Source organism: Phalacrocorax aristotelis, chromosome 9 (genome assembly GCF_949628215.1).
Source record: "Phalacrocorax aristotelis chromosome 9, bGulAri2.1, whole genome shotgun sequence".
Taxonomy (NCBI): Eukaryota; Metazoa; Chordata; class Aves; order Suliformes; family Phalacrocoracidae; genus Phalacrocorax; species Phalacrocorax aristotelis.
This window is the reverse complement of record NC_134284.1, coordinates 15,058,630-15,078,050: the sequence shown is the minus strand read 5'-3', so window position 1 is coordinate 15,078,050 and position 19,421 is coordinate 15,058,630. Positions and strand designations below refer to the sequence as shown.

Genomic DNA, 19,421 nt, shown 5'->3' with positions numbered 1-19,421 from the left:
TAAACATTTGCTGGAAGATATCCTGTCTGGGTGATATCTTTTGCAAATGCCTAATATTATGCTACCGAAACAAACTTTTCTTTGGTGAGCCCGAAACAAGGCATGGGGTGTCCTTTCTAGATGTATGCGTCCTAGTATAATGACAGCCCAAATGTTGTGATCTGAAAATGAAAGATCCCAGAGTAGGGAAGGTTGATGGTGTTTCCCTTCTGCAGTTGCTAGCAGTGAAAGGATAGTGATGACTGATGAAGACTTAAGATATATTAATGAAGAAAGCTTGTACTACTCATCAAGATGTAAGTTGACAGAGGTTAGATATCATGCTGGTGTCTCTGGGAATGAAATGTATCTGGTGAGGAGAGCCTACATAAGCACATAGGTAAGACATCCACTCAAAACCAAAATTGTGGATGTCTGCAACATGAAATACATAAAATACATAAAATATTTACCCAAGAAAGTTACAACCATGCTAAAAAAACCACCAAACTCCCCAAAACAAAAAACCCCACCAAACAAACAAACAAAAAACCAGAGAAAATGCTTCTACTGTACCAAAAAAAAAAAATCATGTGGAAAGAGGACTAAATATTGGACTAAAACGGTAAAACAAAGAGAAGTGCAAATGAATAAAGCAAACCTTCAGCATCGAGCTGCAGGGGATGCTTGTGGTTGTTAAAGCACACATGGCTGTGCCAGAGGAACTCCTTTCTTTCTGTATTTTTTTTTAGTAAGCTTTTAACCAAAAGTTAGTTATTCTTACTAGACTAGTGGATGTAAATAGTTATCACAGGGGAATATTAAAGTCCTTGAATCTCAGTTGATTAACAGCATTTAAGGCTGTAGCATATTATTTTTAAGCAGGGAACTTTAGCTTAAAAACCCCAAATTGTTCAAAAACTTCTTTTTCTCTCTTATCTTCTTCTCTTACGCATCAGTTGATGAAGTCAGTGCTGGGTGTTTACTTATGTTTCCTTAAATACCAAGAAGACAATGAATTTAAACACTATACGTGTTGTACTTCATGGAGGTGGGAGGAAAATGTACAGATATGTGCCCTTTCTTGGGATGCATCAACTCACACGCCTTCCTGGAAAAGACAAAAAGAAAAAGGAAAAAAAACAGCCATTTTAAAATAAATATCGACAACAGAAGCCTACATTGCTGTGTCACCTTCCATGTCATATGAAAATACTTCTCCCCAAATTTGAAAGCATTTTGTAAAAGCAGTCAGAAACATATTGGTTTTTTTCTTGTTCCTTTTCAAAGCAAAGCAAAGTTCCACCCTTGCTGTCTCTCTTTTTTCTCCTCTCTCAAAAAAAAAAAAAAAAGTTTTGAGAATTTCATTTTTCTATTCACTGCAGTCCTGGCCAAAGTAAAGCCCTCTTTTACATTGACGTCAAGATCTTTACTAAGATTAGGGTTTCATTTCTCTATTGCAGCAATTAGCTAGGGAATGTATAAAAGGCTTCAGGGAAGCAAGCTAGGACTCCAGAGGGGAAAGCACTTTGCACCACAGGCAGATAGCAAGAGAGAGGGCGACAGGAGGAAGGCAGGAATACAGAGAGGCGAGGGGGGGAGGGAGGGAGGGAAAGAGAGGGAGAGAGAGAGGGAGGGAGGGAGGGAGGAAGGAACAGAAAGTTTATGTACACAAACCTTTTTTAAAAAAAGTATTGTTGCACCTGGTAGCTAGCTTTACTGACACAGAAACGAGAGGTCCGTTCAGTGCTTAAATAGCTGAGAAACAATGGGATAGTGCAGGAAAGTTAACAATTAACAGTCTCAGCTTAAATTTTGTAACTGCAGGGAACTGGAAACACAGCTGCCTCTCTCTTCAACAAAATCAGGTCTCCTGGTTAAGGGAAGAATTTTTGTTAACATCTTAGTTTCTGAAAAATAAGCAGCTCCGAGTTGAATGAGTATCATGCAGTTATGGTTTTAACCAGCCTGCTCATATTTAACTATCTCTGCTCATTTTAAAGAGAGGGGCAGGGAGAGGGGTAACGAGGCTTTTGAAGTGCTTGTTATTTTACTTTTTTAAATGAGGGTACAGAGCAAAAAAAGGGAGCTGAAGGCATCCGGCTGAAGAGAAGCAGCAAGGAAGATGGGTCTGCTAAGTGTGGATTTGCTGATCACGCTTCAGATCTTGCCGGTCTTTTTCTCCAATTGCCTCTTCCTTGCGCTGTATGACTCTGTGATCCTCCTGAAGCACATGGTGCTATTTCTGAGCCGGTCTAAGTCTGGGCGCGGTGAGTGGCGGAGGATGCTGACCTCGGAGGGGCTGCGCTGCGTCTGGAACAGCTTCCTCCTGGACGCCTACAAGCAGGTGGGTACAGGGGGATGGGGACAGGTTGGGGTGGGTAAGCTGTGATGAGCATCCCTGTTGGCGGCGGGGAAGGAAGTGACTCTGTGTGGTGCCGGCTATCTCCTGTTTGATGTTAAGTTTGACGGGAGAGGGCTAAGCTGAAAGAAGCAGTACTTTTAGGTCCGGGCTAAGGGTTCACGAGATTCAGGACCTGCTGTCTCTGCTCTGTCACTAACTCTCTGTGCAGTCATGGCCATGTCACTTACTTTAGCTGTGCCTCAGTTTCCCCACCAGTACGAATAATGATCTTGATGTTTATAAAGTATTTCAAGATCTTCATGTAGGAATAATGGTAAAATGCTCTAGATGCTTTCACAGCTGTTGTTTAATTGTTTGCCATGTGAGATCCTCAGAGATTCTACAAAGACTGCATCTTAAGATACAGGTCTACACAGGTAGATGTCATCTATGTAACATAGATAGAATTGTTTTAATTAGAGTAAAAGATAGAAATGAACTTTTGTCATTACACTGGCATTTTCTATTACTTGTTAATTTTTATATTGGAGGAAGCATACAGGTAATAGTGAAACTGGGCACAGAGTGAAACATTGAGCCTTTTTTCTTCATGAAAGCAATGACAGAGGGATATGTCAGACATTAAAAATGAACTTGACCAGCTGAGGGACAGCTGCCTAGTGATTTAAGTTAATGAAGCCAATAGTAGTTATGCAACATGTACTTTTTTTTTCCTTTAAAGTTTTGTACAAACATTACCCAGTGGTACTGCCCAGGTCTCATGAGGTAGTTATAGTTCCCTTTTATAGATTGAAAAGGTGGACCCAAAAAGGTGAAATTCTTTGCACAGGCCACCCAGTTAGTAAGTAGAAGAACTGGATTCAGAGCTCTGTGGCTTCCAAAACAGTGCTTAGTCTGTTAATGCGTTGTCTTATTTAGACCATCTAATTTAACGTACCCCATGTGATGTCATGAGGTCATAGGGGTCCTATCCAAATGATAGCTCTGCATCTTCTGAAATATTCTTTTTGTATTGCCTTCCCCCCAGTCTTCTTTCACTCCCCCACAATGGCTTTTATATTTGCTCTTACCTAGAGATGTGAAGAGCTGGTGATGTTGGTGTTTGCTGGCTTTGTGAGATGGAATATGAGTTGCTTAGCCTGAAACCCAAGCCCCAGGGACATTAATTTTCAGTGTAAAACAAATATAAATAACATTAGCTTTTGCCAAATGGGCCAACCTCTTACTGCCACCCTAGGAATCAGCCAGCTGGCTACCTAAATAAAGTAATGCTGAATGAGTCTCACTATTCTCCTAGTCCTTCTAGTTTCTGTTTTTAGTCTTTTCACAGACATTAAGTAAATTTTACAGTGGCCTTGTTAAATGGGCTGGTGAACACAATTGTTCCCATTTTACAGACAAGGCACAGCAGGACAGTTAACATGACTTGGTCAAGGCTCCAGTGGAAGTTGGTAGCATGGCTCCAAAACAGCCAAGTTTTCAGTTCCCACATTTTCAGCCTGTATGTGGCCCAGGGTCTGGAGAAGGTGTGGAGCTGTAAGGAACCTTATATCCATGAGATATTTTCAATCTCTTTTTGCTCAAATAACACAAAATGTTTTAAAATAAACATGTTTCATGCCTTTCTGTACTTCCCAAAGTCATACTTTGCCTTTTCCTCAATGCTGTTCATGTCAGCCATGGAAGCTACAAGAAGGATGACTCTGTGCTATTTTTGGTGTTGGCAATGAAACTCATACCTTGAAATCTGGTAATTAAAAACTCTCCCTTATCACCATTAAAAGACATAAGCTGTTCAAGCTAATCAGGCTTTAAGGTCCCTAGAATGAATTCTGGGCCTTAATGAACTTAGCAGAAAAATACATATGAAGATAACCAGATTTTATCACCTTGTTCCAAAAAGGGAAAGAAATCAATTCATGCCAGCTATCCCTAAGATGAAAATAATTGACCAATAATTAATGGAAAGACTGTTTTCCTTAATTATGGACCATAGGAATAGAAGATCATTGGAAACCCTTGATTGTCACAGAAAGGTAGATATGTCTAGAAATTAAATTATAGAAGAGGCACAGTAAACTGAGGACCAATATTAGGAGAAGAATCGTCATCACCTCTAAAACAGAGGTGAATCTTCTGCTGATTCTGTAAGGAAGAGAAAGAAAAATAATGTTTCAGCTGGAAAGCTGTACTGGTAGAATTGAAAAAATTTGAAATATACCCTGCTTTGTGGCGTATTTAAAAAACATGAGAAATAGTGAAATATATTAAATACTGTCTCATAAATTGTCTTTTCCCTTGAATTATCCTTTTCTAAACCCCAAATAGGACTGCCCAGATGTGGTATCTTAATCTTAGATGATTAGTAAGAGTAGGAAATGAAAATATTGTGGAATCAAGGTACTAAACAGCATGGCAAAATGCAGTCAATACCACAACAGTGACTGCTTATTGTGCCAGTTTGCTAGCTGAAGCCAGGTTTTAGCAAAGTACTTAAGCAGGTGCTTAAGCTCATTCCATTCAGCAGTATTTATGAGATAGTCACCATTTTTCAGCCAGAATAGCAGAATTGCAGATGTCTGAGATAAACCAAAGCTAGACCACCAGTTAGCAGAAGACAGGATTAAAGCAGTAAGTCTGCTTGGTTTTACTATGTTTTGTGTCACTTACACAGAACTTTTCTTGAGTAAATTTCATGACATTTTCACAGAAGTAGTTGATGTAAAGCTTCTATTCACAGAAAAATTTGCTAGAAGCCATTCCAGAAAAGCTGTGGGTAGAGGACAAGCTCTTTAACACAAGCTGTGCCTTGAAAGCACACAGACTGTCCCAGAATTGAGTGATTTTGTTTCAGTACTAGTGTGTCCAAGACATGATCTTGGGATACTTAGAGTATATTTGAAAATAGCTTTTCTGATGCATTTTCCTTTCTAGAAAAACTTTTGACTATCTTACCCAAATTTCAACTTGCTTTTATTCTGCTTTTTGTTGTATTAAGTATTACTGCACATTACTTCTTGGTTAGGGCAATTATTTCATAGGCAAGATTACCTACCAAAAATTGAAGATTTTATCATCCTCAGTAGAGAAGCAATGCAGAGTTTGTCGTACTGTGAATAGAATACCTTCAGTATTCCTTTTATTGGAGCATTCTATATGACTTGGTTTCTCTATATTTTACAGTCCCACTGGAATAATAAATGATTGGTCTTTTGTTTATTTTTATTTCTTTTATAAATTTTATCAATGATTAATATATTTATTTTTACTTCCTTAGCTCTGGGTTCAGTATCTCACGCTCAGTGTTGATATTGTCTACAGTGAACCAGCTTTGTGATTTATAGAACATCCTCCTCCTTTTCCAAGAGGCAAGCATGTCTTACATCACAACAAGAGAGTCTTTAGGACCAGATTATTGTTGTAACAGAGATAAATAGAGCTAGTAGTCAAGTTACATTACCTTTAATAATTGAAGGAGCGCAACTATTTTATTTAAATGTTATTTTTCTAATTTACTCTTATGATCTGTTTATCTATAGAAATGAATGGAGTGACTCCTGAAGAGTAAATAATGTATGCGTGTGTAGGTGTTTACACCTTCATATGTGTTTGTATGTATACAGATATATACACATGTGTGTATCTGTCTATATATATGTATATACATATATGTGTATAAATGAAAAAATACACACATATAGGCATACATAATCTGCTCTTTCAGGAGTCAGACCTCTCTCATTTCTCTGTATATATGTATTCACACATATATGTATGTGTATGTATAGATATGAATGCAACCACACCTACTGATAAGAGAGAAAAAACAAAAGAGATTTCTGGGAGGGCATTAGTGTGCCTTCTGTGTGATTTCTATAGGTCATCAGTACAAATGGCAGTGAAGCATTTGTTTTAGCACACAGGATGTATACTGAACGTGTCACATATCTTACATAAATCCAGAGAAGAAGCTAGAGAAGTTTTGAAAAAAAAACATTGTATTTACATTTAAATGCTTTTTTAACCTGTGAAGTTCCATGCTTTATTTAGTACCTGGATGAATCCACTTTCTAAGATTCCAAAGGTGAGAAACTGGTATCTTAAAATGCTTTTAAAATGGGTACAGAAACACTTGCACCCATTAGCAGTGCGCAGTGATGAGGCCTCATGTTGGGAGCTTTTCCAGTGCCAGATACGAGCTTTGTGTTTCAGCAATGCAGAGCTACCATTCCTGGTCTCCAGTAGAGAGCTGTAAGGGTGTCCTAGAGGAAATCCTCCCTCTTCTCCACCTCAGTGCAGGGTAGTTAGTGGGAAGACCTTAACGGCTTCTCCCTGAAGCAGCCAAATGCTTAGGAATGCTGTGGTGCACCTGTGGGGGTAACATGCACGTGTGCATATATGCCCATGTGTGTAAATGTACATTACAGCCCTCAGAAGGATGCCAGTATCTCAAGCGATGCATGGTGACGGGTGTGTGTATGTACTTGTACAGCTTTTTACTGTCTTTAGAATGGGCCAGCAGCAAGCTTTGGCATGACAGACCCAGCATGGAGGGAACGGTTGGCACACGATCCCAACTTCACAGCATAGGCCCAGCTCTGGATGTAGCAGCAAGTAGACTGGTTCAGTAAACACTGAGTGGGATTTTCCTGAGATTTCAGGGAGGCACAGTTGAATTACCTTTGGCTACTTCTGCCTGCCTGATAGTTACATCTTTTATTCCTAAAATAAATCAGTATGCAGGGCAGGACAGCCTGAAAACTGTCATGTTAAGTGCATGCTGCACAGTATTATCACAAAGCCAAATGTGAAAGTAATAAAATGGCATGATCCTTTACCTGTTGTTTGGCTGTCTAGTAACTCTTTGCTTTTTGGGGAAATCTTTTAAAGGTTGGAACAAAGACATAACCTCTATATTTATTATTTGTATTTATTTTGTCTGGCAAGGTAAGGAAATGTCTCTCTCTGCATTTGACAATGATAAGGGGAATTTGTGAAAGAATGTGTTATATAGTTTCGGGGTTTAGAACTAGATATTGTGTGATATTAAAAATATTTTATTGGTTTTACAAAGTTAGCCTCAGCAGAATTGTTTTCATTGACTTTTGCAAATGAAAACAATCTTGAAAGAAGTGAGAAAAACAAAACAAAACCACAATTAAAACCTTTCCTACAGTATTTGGAACATAAATTCAACAGGATTTGGGCTTGTCATTATTATTAAAACATTGTCATTATTACTAATATATGACCATGTTTGTTACAGTAGAGCCTGAGGACCAACCTAGACCAGGGACCCGTTGTACTAGGCAGTGACCTAAAAGAGAGGAGCAGTTTGTCCCATGGAGGTTACAGTTCAAACACTCAAGACAAAGGGTAGAAAAAGAGACCCACAAGGGGTCTCATCCTACCCATTTCATTTTGTGGATCTAACTTCAATTTTTCAACACCACCTCTTTGCAGTCTTCCATTTTCACCCTTATGTGCAAAAAACTGACTGAAAGGACTGCTTGCCTCTCTGTCAAACCCTTGCAAGTTCGGCTGTGTTAGACACAGAAAATTAGCTAACAGGCACCACCCAGGAAAAGGATCGTACCCAGTCCTTGCGTATCAGTTCTACCTCTCCAACAAAACCACCACTGTGTATTCATACAGTGCTAAAGCTGAGTAGAAAAAATAGAAAAGCCCTGTCCAAATCAACTTCAGATGTCCTCCAGGTGCTGACTAACAAAAACTGGTGAAGGCCTCTGTCACCTGTAGGTAGAGTCCTCAAGGGCAGCCAGTGGCCCAGAGGCCATGATGTCATAGGCCATGCACCCATCTTGAGGGAAACATCAGCCCTTCTGAAGCTTGCTGTAGGCTCCCTGATCAGAGGAACTAAAATTATCTACTTTCTTTTATAAGAGTGCAAGGCAAAAGGCTCCTTTATGCTTTCTCCCTGCTATGCATGCTCATTTGTGGGACTGGCAGTCTTTAAGTAAAGAGCAGCATTTGACTAGTTATTTTTATCTGGACTGTGCCCTTTTAATTTGTCTCCCACTTCCTTTCTGCAGCTTCACACACCTGATCCTAATAAAAGACTGGGGACTCTGGAAGAGCTCGAGTCAATTCCAGTCTGTTCTCCAATTCGAGTAATCGAGTCTCTTAAAGCAAGCTGCCACCTCCCCATGACAAATGAAGAGCTCCCACTCCTGTACGCTACTCCAGACAAGGGCCGCCTGTAATTTTTATCCACTGCACAACTCTGGGTCATGTAAATAAAGAAAACAAAAATAATAATTTGTATAATCCTCCAGCCAGAGTATGATTATAATTTGGATGAAGCACTGAGAGATATCAGGCTGTTCAGAGGCTATATTTAGCTGAGTGGGATCAAATCAAATCAAAGCAGAAAATTTGAAAAGGAGTAAAAAGCTCCAGGGATTCAGTTCATTACCAATCGCTGGACTCCAGTCCTGAACACAGCATGTCCATATTTAAATGGCTAATATCACAGACTGCTAATTGTCTGGCAACACCTATTTTCTTTAGGGGGTTGACACAGCCTGATGAGTCTGCCAAACTGTTTGGAAATCCCTCATGCAGGGCATGAAAGCTGTATTCCAGTGGATAGAATCCCAGGAGGGTTATACTAAAGCTGATAAAAGCAAAACAATGGAAAAGGTAAATGAGGAGGTTTTGTTTTGTCCGTGGGGCTTTTCCTTATCCTCACGGAGAATGTACAACAAAGTTTGCAGTATGTGCTATTTCTAGCTTGTAGTTTATGAATAGGGCTTTCTTTCCTGCTCCTAAGTCTCCTTCATTTTGCAGTCTGCTTGCTAAAGCATCAGCAACCTTGTTCCCTTTTCACTCTGCATGCAGCCTCAGAGAAGGAGATGGAGTACCAAGGCTGTCTAGCTAACACAAAATTTGCACAAATGATGCAAGACACTGCTTTGGTGTCGGGCTGGTGCTTGCTCTTGCTGATGGCTGGGCTGGCTTTCAGACTTGGTTGGCCTACCTAGTGTGTCCCATGCAGGCTGCGTGGGAGGGGGTGCCTGCATACTGCCCGGTTTCCACCTCATCCAGAAGGCTGGCACCGAATGCCGGAATATTCATACACATAAGTACGTGATTATAGAAATGCTGGATCGCGTGTGAGGGGAATTCTGCTAGTTTGTTTCTCAGAATTTATATTTTGCCTGCCTTTGTGTAAGATTTCAAAAGCGGTTTGGCTGAATACATGGGGGTTTTTGTTTGTTTTCTCATTGCATTGATTTTCTTTTCCAAGAGCTATTTTTTCTTTCAATAAATAACAACAAAGAAGACAGCCAAAGCCTACAATGCAGATGATCAGCAAGGATGATATTGTCATCCTGTGTCAATCGGTTCCCCAGCCTGGTGAAATAAAGAGTCCCTTTGGGAACGTCAGCGCTTCATCAAGACCAATTAGTGGAGATGCTGCTGCTTATGTTTAAGCATTAACGACTGGGCAGGGCTGCTTTTTGGAGTGCCTGACACTGGCATGGAACAAGGCACCGACCTAATTACTCCTCTACAAGAGCAGAAAATGCCTTGTGAATGCCTGCTTGGCAAGGATGTCTCATTAAGGGGAAAAAACCCAACACAAGCACTCCTAGAAACAGAAATTAAAATGATAGGTAACCTGCGGCCATGAGACTTACTTCATGGCTGTGGGAAATGAAAAGAAACTGCTGTAAGGTGACGTAGGGCATATTTGTACTTTATTTCCTAAATCCATCTATTTTTTGGTCAATAAGGTGCATGAGAGACAGAATGCAAACTTGTATTGTTGGAGGACAATGAAATATGTTGCCACCCTTCGTATCAATGATAAATCGTACTGGAAGGGCATTCCCATGCTGGTGTTCAATAGGAGTTGTTTTGTTAGTCTGTTCCTTCAGGGTTTGCAAACTTGCCTAGGAAAAGAAGTGTTTGGGAGACCTGAGTGAAGAGTTGGTAATGAGGAGCTTACAATATGTAGCCTCTCTTTCTGATCAAGAAACAGACTGTGGTTTCCCAGTTCAAGACTGTTTGTTGGAGTATTTTCAGTCATAATAGTTTTGTTAAAATAAAACCAGAAGAATGAGGGGAAACAGCTGCTAAGATGTTTCTTGTTTTCTAAGCAGCTCTGTTCATTACCGAGTTTTAGTTGTTTCTATCCTTTTTACCTTTATTTTTCTTCTCCTCTGAAGAGTGCCAGCAAATATCAGAAATCCAAAGTGTGTTGCTTAATTGTGATTTATGAGATAAATCACATGTTATTACTTCTTTTCTTTGACTGGATGAATGCACACTCCTAAATACTGAGGTCCATTATTCATCCAGGGAGTGGGTGCAGCACAGATACTTACATGTCAGGCTTTGCCCAAAAGGCACATTTTGGGCAAGCTAGCTCTGAAAAAGCATTTGCTTGGTAGTGCAAGAACAGTTAAGCTTTCTAGGTAAAGAGAGATCTAATATTTGTGCAGATGTGGAGATGTTGTGTTTCTTGAGATGTGTTCTTTTTTCGTAGTTACCAACTTATCACAAAATGCTGAGTTGTCTAGCTGGCTTATGGATTGAATGCAGCCCTTAGGATAATTATATGGCCAGCACATGATCTTGACCTGTGTATTTCTTTACTCAAGTCTGACCCTTTACCTTACTCACTCCTGCTTTGCCTATTTTGCTGCATAGAATGGGAGAGAGAAATGAGATGTTCAACAGCTGCACAGAAGAGTACCTACTACCTGCTAAGGTGTAGGTGGCATGTAGCAGCACTTCTTAAACACTGCAATATGCTTAATGCTACTTCTTAAATAGTACAGCCCAAATCTCTGAGCCTGCATCTGTCCAGATAGATCCTTTCTTCTAAAAAACTGGGATACAGCTCTTTTCCTTCCTTAAGTTCAAGTGACAGCCCACTCACACAGCAGGTCCTAAACTCAGCTACTTCAAACCTCACTTGCTTTCAAAGGCAAACGAGAACAAGCCTTTTTTTTTTTTTTTCTTTTTTTTTTCTTTTTTTCTCCTTTTTAACTGTTACCAAGGCTATAGCAGATAGCAGTGCTGCAGACGCAGGTTTATGGGGAGGGATGCCACAAGAGGCTGTGCTTTTCTGGGGCATCATTTGCTTCCCTTGCCTGTGGTGCAGCTGCAGCTGCACATCCCCTGCTTCCAGAGGTGTGATCAACACATGCTTGGCCCGGAGAGATTTGTTGGTCTCTGACAGTCTGTGGCTCTCTTCCTTGCTGATCTCTGAGTGAATGGCAGCACAGTTGTGTCTCAATTTACCCCATAGAAAATAGTCAAAATTATGTTTATATCATGTACCAACATGCTGTGAGCCCTTCTTGTGTAGCTGTGAAGTCTGGCAGCTTCAAGGACAGTGTCTTACAAACTTTGCTTTGGTTAGACTCTTCTGTTGCTATACTGATGAAATAATGCCAAGTGATTAATAGCTGTAGATTTGTTCAAGGTAGCCAGGTTCCTTAGGGAGAAATGGAGGATTCAATATCTACAATATACTTGCTTCTGGATCTGAGTGCAGCAGCAATCACATCAGTTAGGTATTCAGCTGTTAACTCAGCTGCTTACTGTATCTGACTCACCATATCATGACTCACTATAATGTAATGTAGAATAGAAGTGCACTGAAAATCAGTTATTTATTCAGTTTTTACACAGTTCTCATTCAGTGTTAAATTCTATTGACTTCAATTGGACTATAGCTTCAGAAAGAAAAAATAAAATATGAAAGACTTCAGAATTTGGCCCTGTGTGTTTCCTTCAAAGGAACATTTGTGAACATAATCAAAGACAAGAGACAGAGGGAGATAGAAAGAGTCAGGGAAATAAAAAAAAGATAATTGCATTGTTGTACTAGAGTTTGATGCTAAAGGCAGATACACAGGAATTGCTGTGGCAGACCTCATTAAAAACTAATTGTCTTATGTAATAATATTTTGTGGTTCTACAGCAGTTATCAGCTAAGGATCTTGGAGCCCTCTGCAGGCTCCACCTTATTCTGGCAGTCTCTTCTGTGAGATGCTTATATTCTATCTGTTTTTCTGTAGGCAGGGAAATAGAAACAGTCAGGCAAAATGACTTTTCCACAATTGCCTGTCAGGTCTGAGTTAGATCTGGGTTTAGAGCTGAGAACAGCTTAATTTCACTTCATCCTACTTCAACCATCATATAGACTTTCCCCTTTTCCTGCTGCTTTGTCCCCAGTCATCTTCTAGAGAAACACTGCAGTAGAAGGAAGCGTGTCACTCAATCACTGATGAAATTACTGCAAAGCGGCTAGAAAACCCTTTGGAGAGTGCAGTCTTAGATGGTCCACTGTCAAAAAAGAATGATATATTGGGTGGGCATCTGCAGAGTTCTCTCTTGTGTTTGGTACCCTGAGTGTTTTCATTCTTGGACTGCAAGAGGGAAGAGAATGTACACACATGAAATCTGCAAACCTTTCAATTCGGAGAGCACTGCATGTGTTGTGAAGATCAGGAATACAATGCAGAATGATTTGGAGAATTGGAAAAACAGACGCAGTTCAATGGGGCCAAGTGCAAAGCACCAAATTCAGGCTGTACTGATGAAGTACCCAAACCCATGATGGGAGGCAACTAGAAAGGCAGAAAAAGGGACCTAGTCATTATGACTTTTCACTAGCTAACCCCTAGTCAACAGTCTACTGTTTTTCCAAAACAGTCATGGTGTTTCATAAAAAGCAAACATCTGGAATGTATAAACAGGTGTAGCCTGTGATATACATGAAGTAATTGCCTGATTATTCTGAGAATTAGTAAAAACTCTTTTGAAGCTTTGAACGCTGCTTTTCAAGGAAGATGTTAACTCAGTAGAGAGAACTCAGAGGTTGGCAGTGAGAAAAAATCATGTCTAGAAAATATGGTGCTCAGAGAAAAATTAGGAGAAATTGGAGATATTCTGTCTGAAAGCACAAAAGGGCTTATGTATTTGAGTCTGCAAATACGTAAGGGCAGACAGGACTATGTGCATAATTGACAGGAGAAGACAGGTCTCAGATCAAATTTTCTAACAATAATGAAGCACTATACCTGTCAGGAATGCTACATTTCCCTGCCCTGTGAGTGGAGATGGACTAGATGAACTTTTTGAAGCTGCTGCTTTTGATGATTTGTTATATCCTGATGCTAGTGTCCATGCGGGTAGTTAAGCGTACTCTTTGAACAGGTGACTATTTATTTGAAGAGAGTAGCCATAAGGATACTGGACAAGCAAGTGACACTGACTTGCTATGTTTTAATTTGTTTTGCTGTCAGGTCAAACTGGGAGGAGAAGCCCCAAACTCCAGTGTAATCCACATAGCCAAAGGCAGTGATGGCAGCAGTAGCAGCTGGAAGAGTGTCAGTAGCAAGTGTGGAACCAAATGTCACCTCCTGGATTTTGCCAACTCCGAGCGGCCACTGGTGGTCAACTTTGGTTCAGCTACCTGACCACCGTTCACAAGCCAGCTGTCGGCCTTCAGCAAGTTGGTGGAGGAGTTCTCTGGTGTGGCTGACTTTCTGTTGGTCTACATCGATGAGGCTCACCCGTCAGATGGCTGGGCTGCCCCTGGAATCTCTCCCTCTTCATTTGAAGTTAAGAAACACAGGAACCAAGAAGACCGATGTGCAGCTGCTCACCAGCTCCTAGAGCGCTTTTCCTTGCCACCTCAGTGCCAAGTGGTGGCTGACTGCATGGACAACAATGCCAATGTGGCCTACGGGGTTTCATTTGAGCGAGTATGCATTGTGCAGAGACAAAAAATCGCCTACTTGGGAGGCAAAGGCCCCTTTTTCTACAATCTGCAGGAGGTTCGGCTTTGGCTAGAACAAAACTTCAGCAAAAGATGAAATCCATTCTCTGCAGAAGCTATGTCAACAGATGTGTCTCTTTAAGGTGATGTAAAAGGGAAAGAAGAAATCATATGTTGGTTTGAATAAGGCCTTTCAGATGATTGCAGGAGGACACATTTTATAACAAGGTCAAATGAGCATTAACTATGAAAAGAAAATAAAACAAAAAACTAACTCCACAGAAATGTTATTGTATGGAACAAATCCCACTCCTGTGCTTGCTATGGGACAGAAGAGGTGAAGAGGCTTCTTCAGAAAGGTGCTGCTGGTGAGCAGGAAGAGTGGTGAGATAAGAACTGTCTCCCAGGAACCTGTCTCATGAAGCGTCAGCCCTGGGTAAGGCAGAAGCATTGCTGCTTGGAAGGCAATCTATGGAAAGGCAATGCCATGCATTTAATCAGAAACGCTTCTTTACCCTCTTGTGGCCAATGCAAGCAACCTGGGAGGAGCCCGGGGGCTTGCAATTACTTTGCATAGAAATGCAGTGGAGTGTGGCAATTGTCCTCTCCTAGAGATTTTATTGTTCAGAGACTACAGGAACCACCATGCAATGCATCGTGCAGGCAGACTGGCTGCTCATATCAAGACGAAACATTGCATGTCGGTATTTGTACTCTCTATGGATGCCTCTGCACAGCACACCAACTATGTAAGTCTATCCGTATGTGTGTATCCAGTATGCAGGCCTGTGCCTGCTGAGAAAGATGTTAAAAAACTATGGAGTTGGACCAAAATAACAAAGGTGATCAAATAAGCCCATTACAGTTTGAAAACTAAAAGACCTGGACTATTTGTAACAAAACAGCGAGAACCATCTAGAGCATGCATCATGAGACAAACCTCAGCTGATCCCAACCAGCCCTTGGTTCTCAGAGCTGGCAACATGCATTTATCAAGATTCTCTGGTTCTCTTCTCTGTTTCTTTACCCACCTCGGTCTCTTTCCAATTCGCAATAGGCTTAAAAGTAATTTCATTTTTAGCTTTTTAAAAAATAACTTATTTCTGTCTTTTATTTTTATTTGCGATAATGACCTTACAGATGTATTTTGGGGATGGGGGAACTTATACACAACTTTACCTCATTGAAATGGAAACCTATCCTTTCATTTACCCTGTTAAATGTAGTCATGCTGATTTTTGCTATCTTGGATACCTGCAACCAGTTTATATCTATGTTAGTTTGTCTGGAAGTTAAGTTGTTTGCAGCCTCAGAACTGATTGCTGCAGTACTGTTATCAGATGAGGTGATAGTCTGTTTGTTTCACTCGTGTTCTCAAAAGCCTTCCCAGAGAAATAGGGAGGACAAATAGTGTGAATTAATGTGAATAAGTGTAAAAGATGGCAGAATTTTCGTACGAATGGGTCTGAGGTATTATTAATTATGTTTAAAGAGATACTGTCAACTTAGAGTATACATTAAATTTAGGTATTTCTAAAACTAAAATGAAGCCTGATGAAAAGGCAAGTTTACAATGATCTAGTCCATTATAGCTGATAAATGAAAATCCATAGGGAGATGGACTATCCAAATTTTCTCTCAACTTTGGCAGAAACATAAAACAGATAAACACAGTAAGTGGCAAAAATCAAATTAGTTCTTTTAATTTATCATCCTGGCAGTTGTCAGGAATATTATGTATTAATACTAACACATGAAAGAACAGAAAATACATACATAAATATTTTCATTTTCACAGTGTCCCTTTAATAACATGTATTTCGTCTTGCTTGGCTGTTGGTCAATTTAGCCAATGTACAAGGCATTTGGAAATGTGTTTTCAAGCACAGGTCTGAAATAATGACAGTAACATGAGTGATTTCTCTCATATTCAGGTTCATGCTTCCCTTCCTTCTCACATTTTCCTCCACACACTGTTAAACATACACACACACACTTACATGGTTTGGTAATGTGTATCAGAAAAGGGTGTAAAGAATGGTCTTCAGACCTTCTGATGAACCCCACTTCTCAGAAGGCATGTATCTGTGTGTGTGTGTATGTATATATGTATGTATGCTCTTATATGTATATAATATATTTTCATGTATGTATATACATATGCATGCACACATAAGTGGTGTCTAAGACCAATAATAATAATTATTCTGTCCTTCCATTCATTAATCTTACTGTAACTCATTGCTTAGTGTGGAAGATTGTTATAAATTTTTATGACTAACTGGGATATATAACTGAAATTTTTTAAACCTCATATCATAGAAACAGTAACATAGCCAAACTACACGGCTTATTTAATCCAGTGTCCTACCTCTGACTGTATCAGATGCTTCAGGGGAAGGTGCAATAATTTCTTCTGGAATTTTCATTAGCTTCAGCCCTTATTATTTTTGCCTTGTCTAATGTGATTGTTGATGTCTCATCATCCTTATGAGAGGCTGATCCTGAGTTTTGAGATCTAAATATTTCTTAAGATGGGGAATACTAAAATCAAAAACCATCATGTTTAAGAACAAAGAAAAACTAATAAAACCAGATTTTTTTTCAGATCTAAATTGGCTGCTTTTCAATGTCATTCTCACCTCTTGCTCTTGTATGCTAAAACAGTATAAAGAGGAGTGATCCCATTTTTTTCAGCTGTATGTCAGTGATTCTATACTCTATATAAAAATTTACATACCTTTTGTTTGTTTCTTAAGCCAAACAATAATTCACATTCTTATACAGGTCCATATTCTTTGCCTGTCTCTGAATCTCTTCTGGTTTTGCTACACTGTTCTTTTACTCATGTGATTAAAGCTGTAGACATTAGTCCAAGTGAAAATATGTATTGATATACCCAGCGCAACATCTTTTCCTTATTATATCCTATTCTTCATTCATCTGAAACTTTATTAATCCATAGCAACTCCATAGCCTTTGTAAAACTTAACCTAGTAAGTCTTTTCTTCTTTTCCCCATCATACAGTTGAAGTCTGAACTGTTTACCTGGGAAATGTTAGATAACCGTTTAGTACAGCTGTTGAAACATACCTTTAGCTTGGAGGAGAGTCTGAGTTAGTAGTTCAGTTAGTTAATACCCCTGTGCATATCTAAAGTTACAGTTATTTTTCAAGTCCATTTCTCCTTTTGAATTTCTATTACTTTGCCTTGTTATTCATAGATGCTTGTTCATCACATAGTATAAAGGAATTATAAAATTGGCTCCTGTAAATGGGAAATCCACAAGAATTTTCCACAAGAAAAAATACACGAAAAATTCATTTCTTTCTTGGCAACAAGAATGCATTACCCTGCCCAAAACTTAAAGATAGTTCAGCCTCACTGATTGTCAAGACAGAAATACATTTTGCAAATCCTTACATTTCCTCAGATAATTTGTGGTCAGAAAGCAGGGGAAGTATTTCAAAGAGAAATGGGCTTAAAGGAAGAAAATATCTTTTGTAATTGGCTGATAGAAATACAAGCTCTTAAATTTTTTTTTTGACAAAATTAAAACATTTTATAGAAAACGTTTTAAACTAAACTTCATGCATTGTCCTCAGTTAATGATAGAAGTGGCCATATGTCAGATACCCAAAATTATTGTAGCAGTGGGTTGTTTTGGGTCTAGGCAGAAATTTTTCTACATTGCTAGCATCGTACTTCACAACCGGTCTAGTCTGTTGTGAGGCTGGATTTGCTTTTGTCTCCTATTCTCACTGTTTGAGGGCACTAAACCATATTACTTGAGGTGCTTCAGTGTGACATACGGATTGAGCTATAGCTCACAAAATAGGTGCCTGAAAGTATTCTGGAAGGCTACTGTATATATTAGAGACCCCAGTACTCCGTATCAACATTAGTATGGGAAATTTCCAGTACTTTTTAATTTTGAGCAAGGTAAAAAGCTATTCTGGACTATCATTCTACATTGTTCTGTGCTTAGCATCATTATTTAGCACTGTATAAAATGAATGTAAAACATTTTGTACAGATGAAAACGATAGCGTTTTGCTCTTGCTTGTGTAGACAATGACATAAATTTAAGGCAGAAGGAAAACATGCCCTGTCTATTAAAAAGAAAGAAATATATTATGAAATATTGTTGAACAACTGTGTGAACACTTTGAAAAACAAAATGCAATCATTTTTATGAAGGTGATCTTGGTGGGGAAACCCACAAAGCTTCTCAAAAATGTATCAGTGCTATGCGTTCGGGTGTATGAGCGGAGGGAGGTTATGTTTCTGTATGTGTGAAAGTGGCTTTTCTGTGATGTGGACTGTAGGTTTAAGAGTTTTTAAGACTTTCAATCAGTACTATAACCAAAGCAATAAGAGGTATCAGGTAGGGAATATTGGCCAGTTTTGTTCAACTCTACACCATGTCTGTGCTGTATCTGTATTCAGTGACCTTTGGGCCCAATGTGGAGGCTTCAGAGAAGAGAGACTGGGTGAGACAATGAAAGTGAAGGCTTGTGTGTTTATGAAGATCGCTAACAAAAGAGTAGCTAACTCAGTTGGCGTTCAGATGCCCTCACACTGGCATTCCTCTGTGCACCTTAGTGTATTTGAGAGAGGGGTCTCTTTGGGGCCATTAATAAGATTGCTGGGGTGTAGATGCTTGTGTGTACTGACTATGTGTGTGTCATTGTTTAAATGTCAAAAATACACTTTGTAGGAGAGCCAGCAAAATTTTGTTACAATATGGTGCTCCACGATATGTGCTTTCTAGATTTGTTTTTCTTGTATTATAATAAAGAATAAAGAAAAAATATACCTCTTCTGTGTCTTCTTATTCTAATATTGGTTATTAATATGCAGTGGAATCTTGACATTAGACAAGAAAACTTAAAACTGTATTTCATATAATAGCCTACACCACGCTGCCTAGATCTTAAGCAATATGAGCAAACCCCTTTGTAAATGGTGGGTCTAATTTAATATCTGACTACTCCTCAACTTTTAAGAAAGGTAAGGGGGAGAGAAACTGAGACCTACAAGGACAGCAGTTGAGTCCACACAGCATTTCACAGTTCAAAAAAAGTATATGCTTGACGAAAGCATGCAGAGCTGTGCATAGCACATGAAACCTGGATGAATTGGTTGAGAATGCATCATCTACACATGCAGCTTCCATTTCAATGAACACACAAAAGGTGAAAAATAAAATCAAAAGCACAGCTGAATAGCTGTTACAGGGAAGAAAAGGTCAAATGGAAGAATGTCTGGCAACTTCCTAAACAAACTCACTTTGTGATTTAGTTGTATTTT

The 19,421-nt window shown here is 39.4% G+C and overlaps 1 protein-coding gene across 2 annotated transcripts; it reads left to right on the top strand.

Annotated features, from left to right (window-relative positions):
* Nucleotides 1-1,599: 1,599 nt before the first annotated feature.
* Nucleotides 1,600-18,924, top strand: DIO2 (iodothyronine deiodinase 2). Of its 2 annotated transcripts, none has more exons than XM_075103636.1 (2): nucleotides 1,600-2,326; nucleotides 13,633-18,924. In XM_075103636.1, exons 1-2 carry the CDS (start codon nucleotides 2,105-2,107, stop codon nucleotides 14,248-14,250), a joined length of 840 nt encoding a protein of 279 aa, XP_074959737.1. In that variant the 5' UTR covers nucleotides 1,600-2,104; the 3' UTR covers nucleotides 14,251-18,924. The 2 variants fall into 2 exon arrangements, with proteins under 2 accessions (XP_074959737.1, XP_074959738.1); XM_075103637.1 differs by having other exon boundaries at nucleotides 1,637-2,326; nucleotides 13,633-14,205.
* The last annotated feature ends 497 nt before the right edge of the window (nucleotides 18,925-19,421 follow it).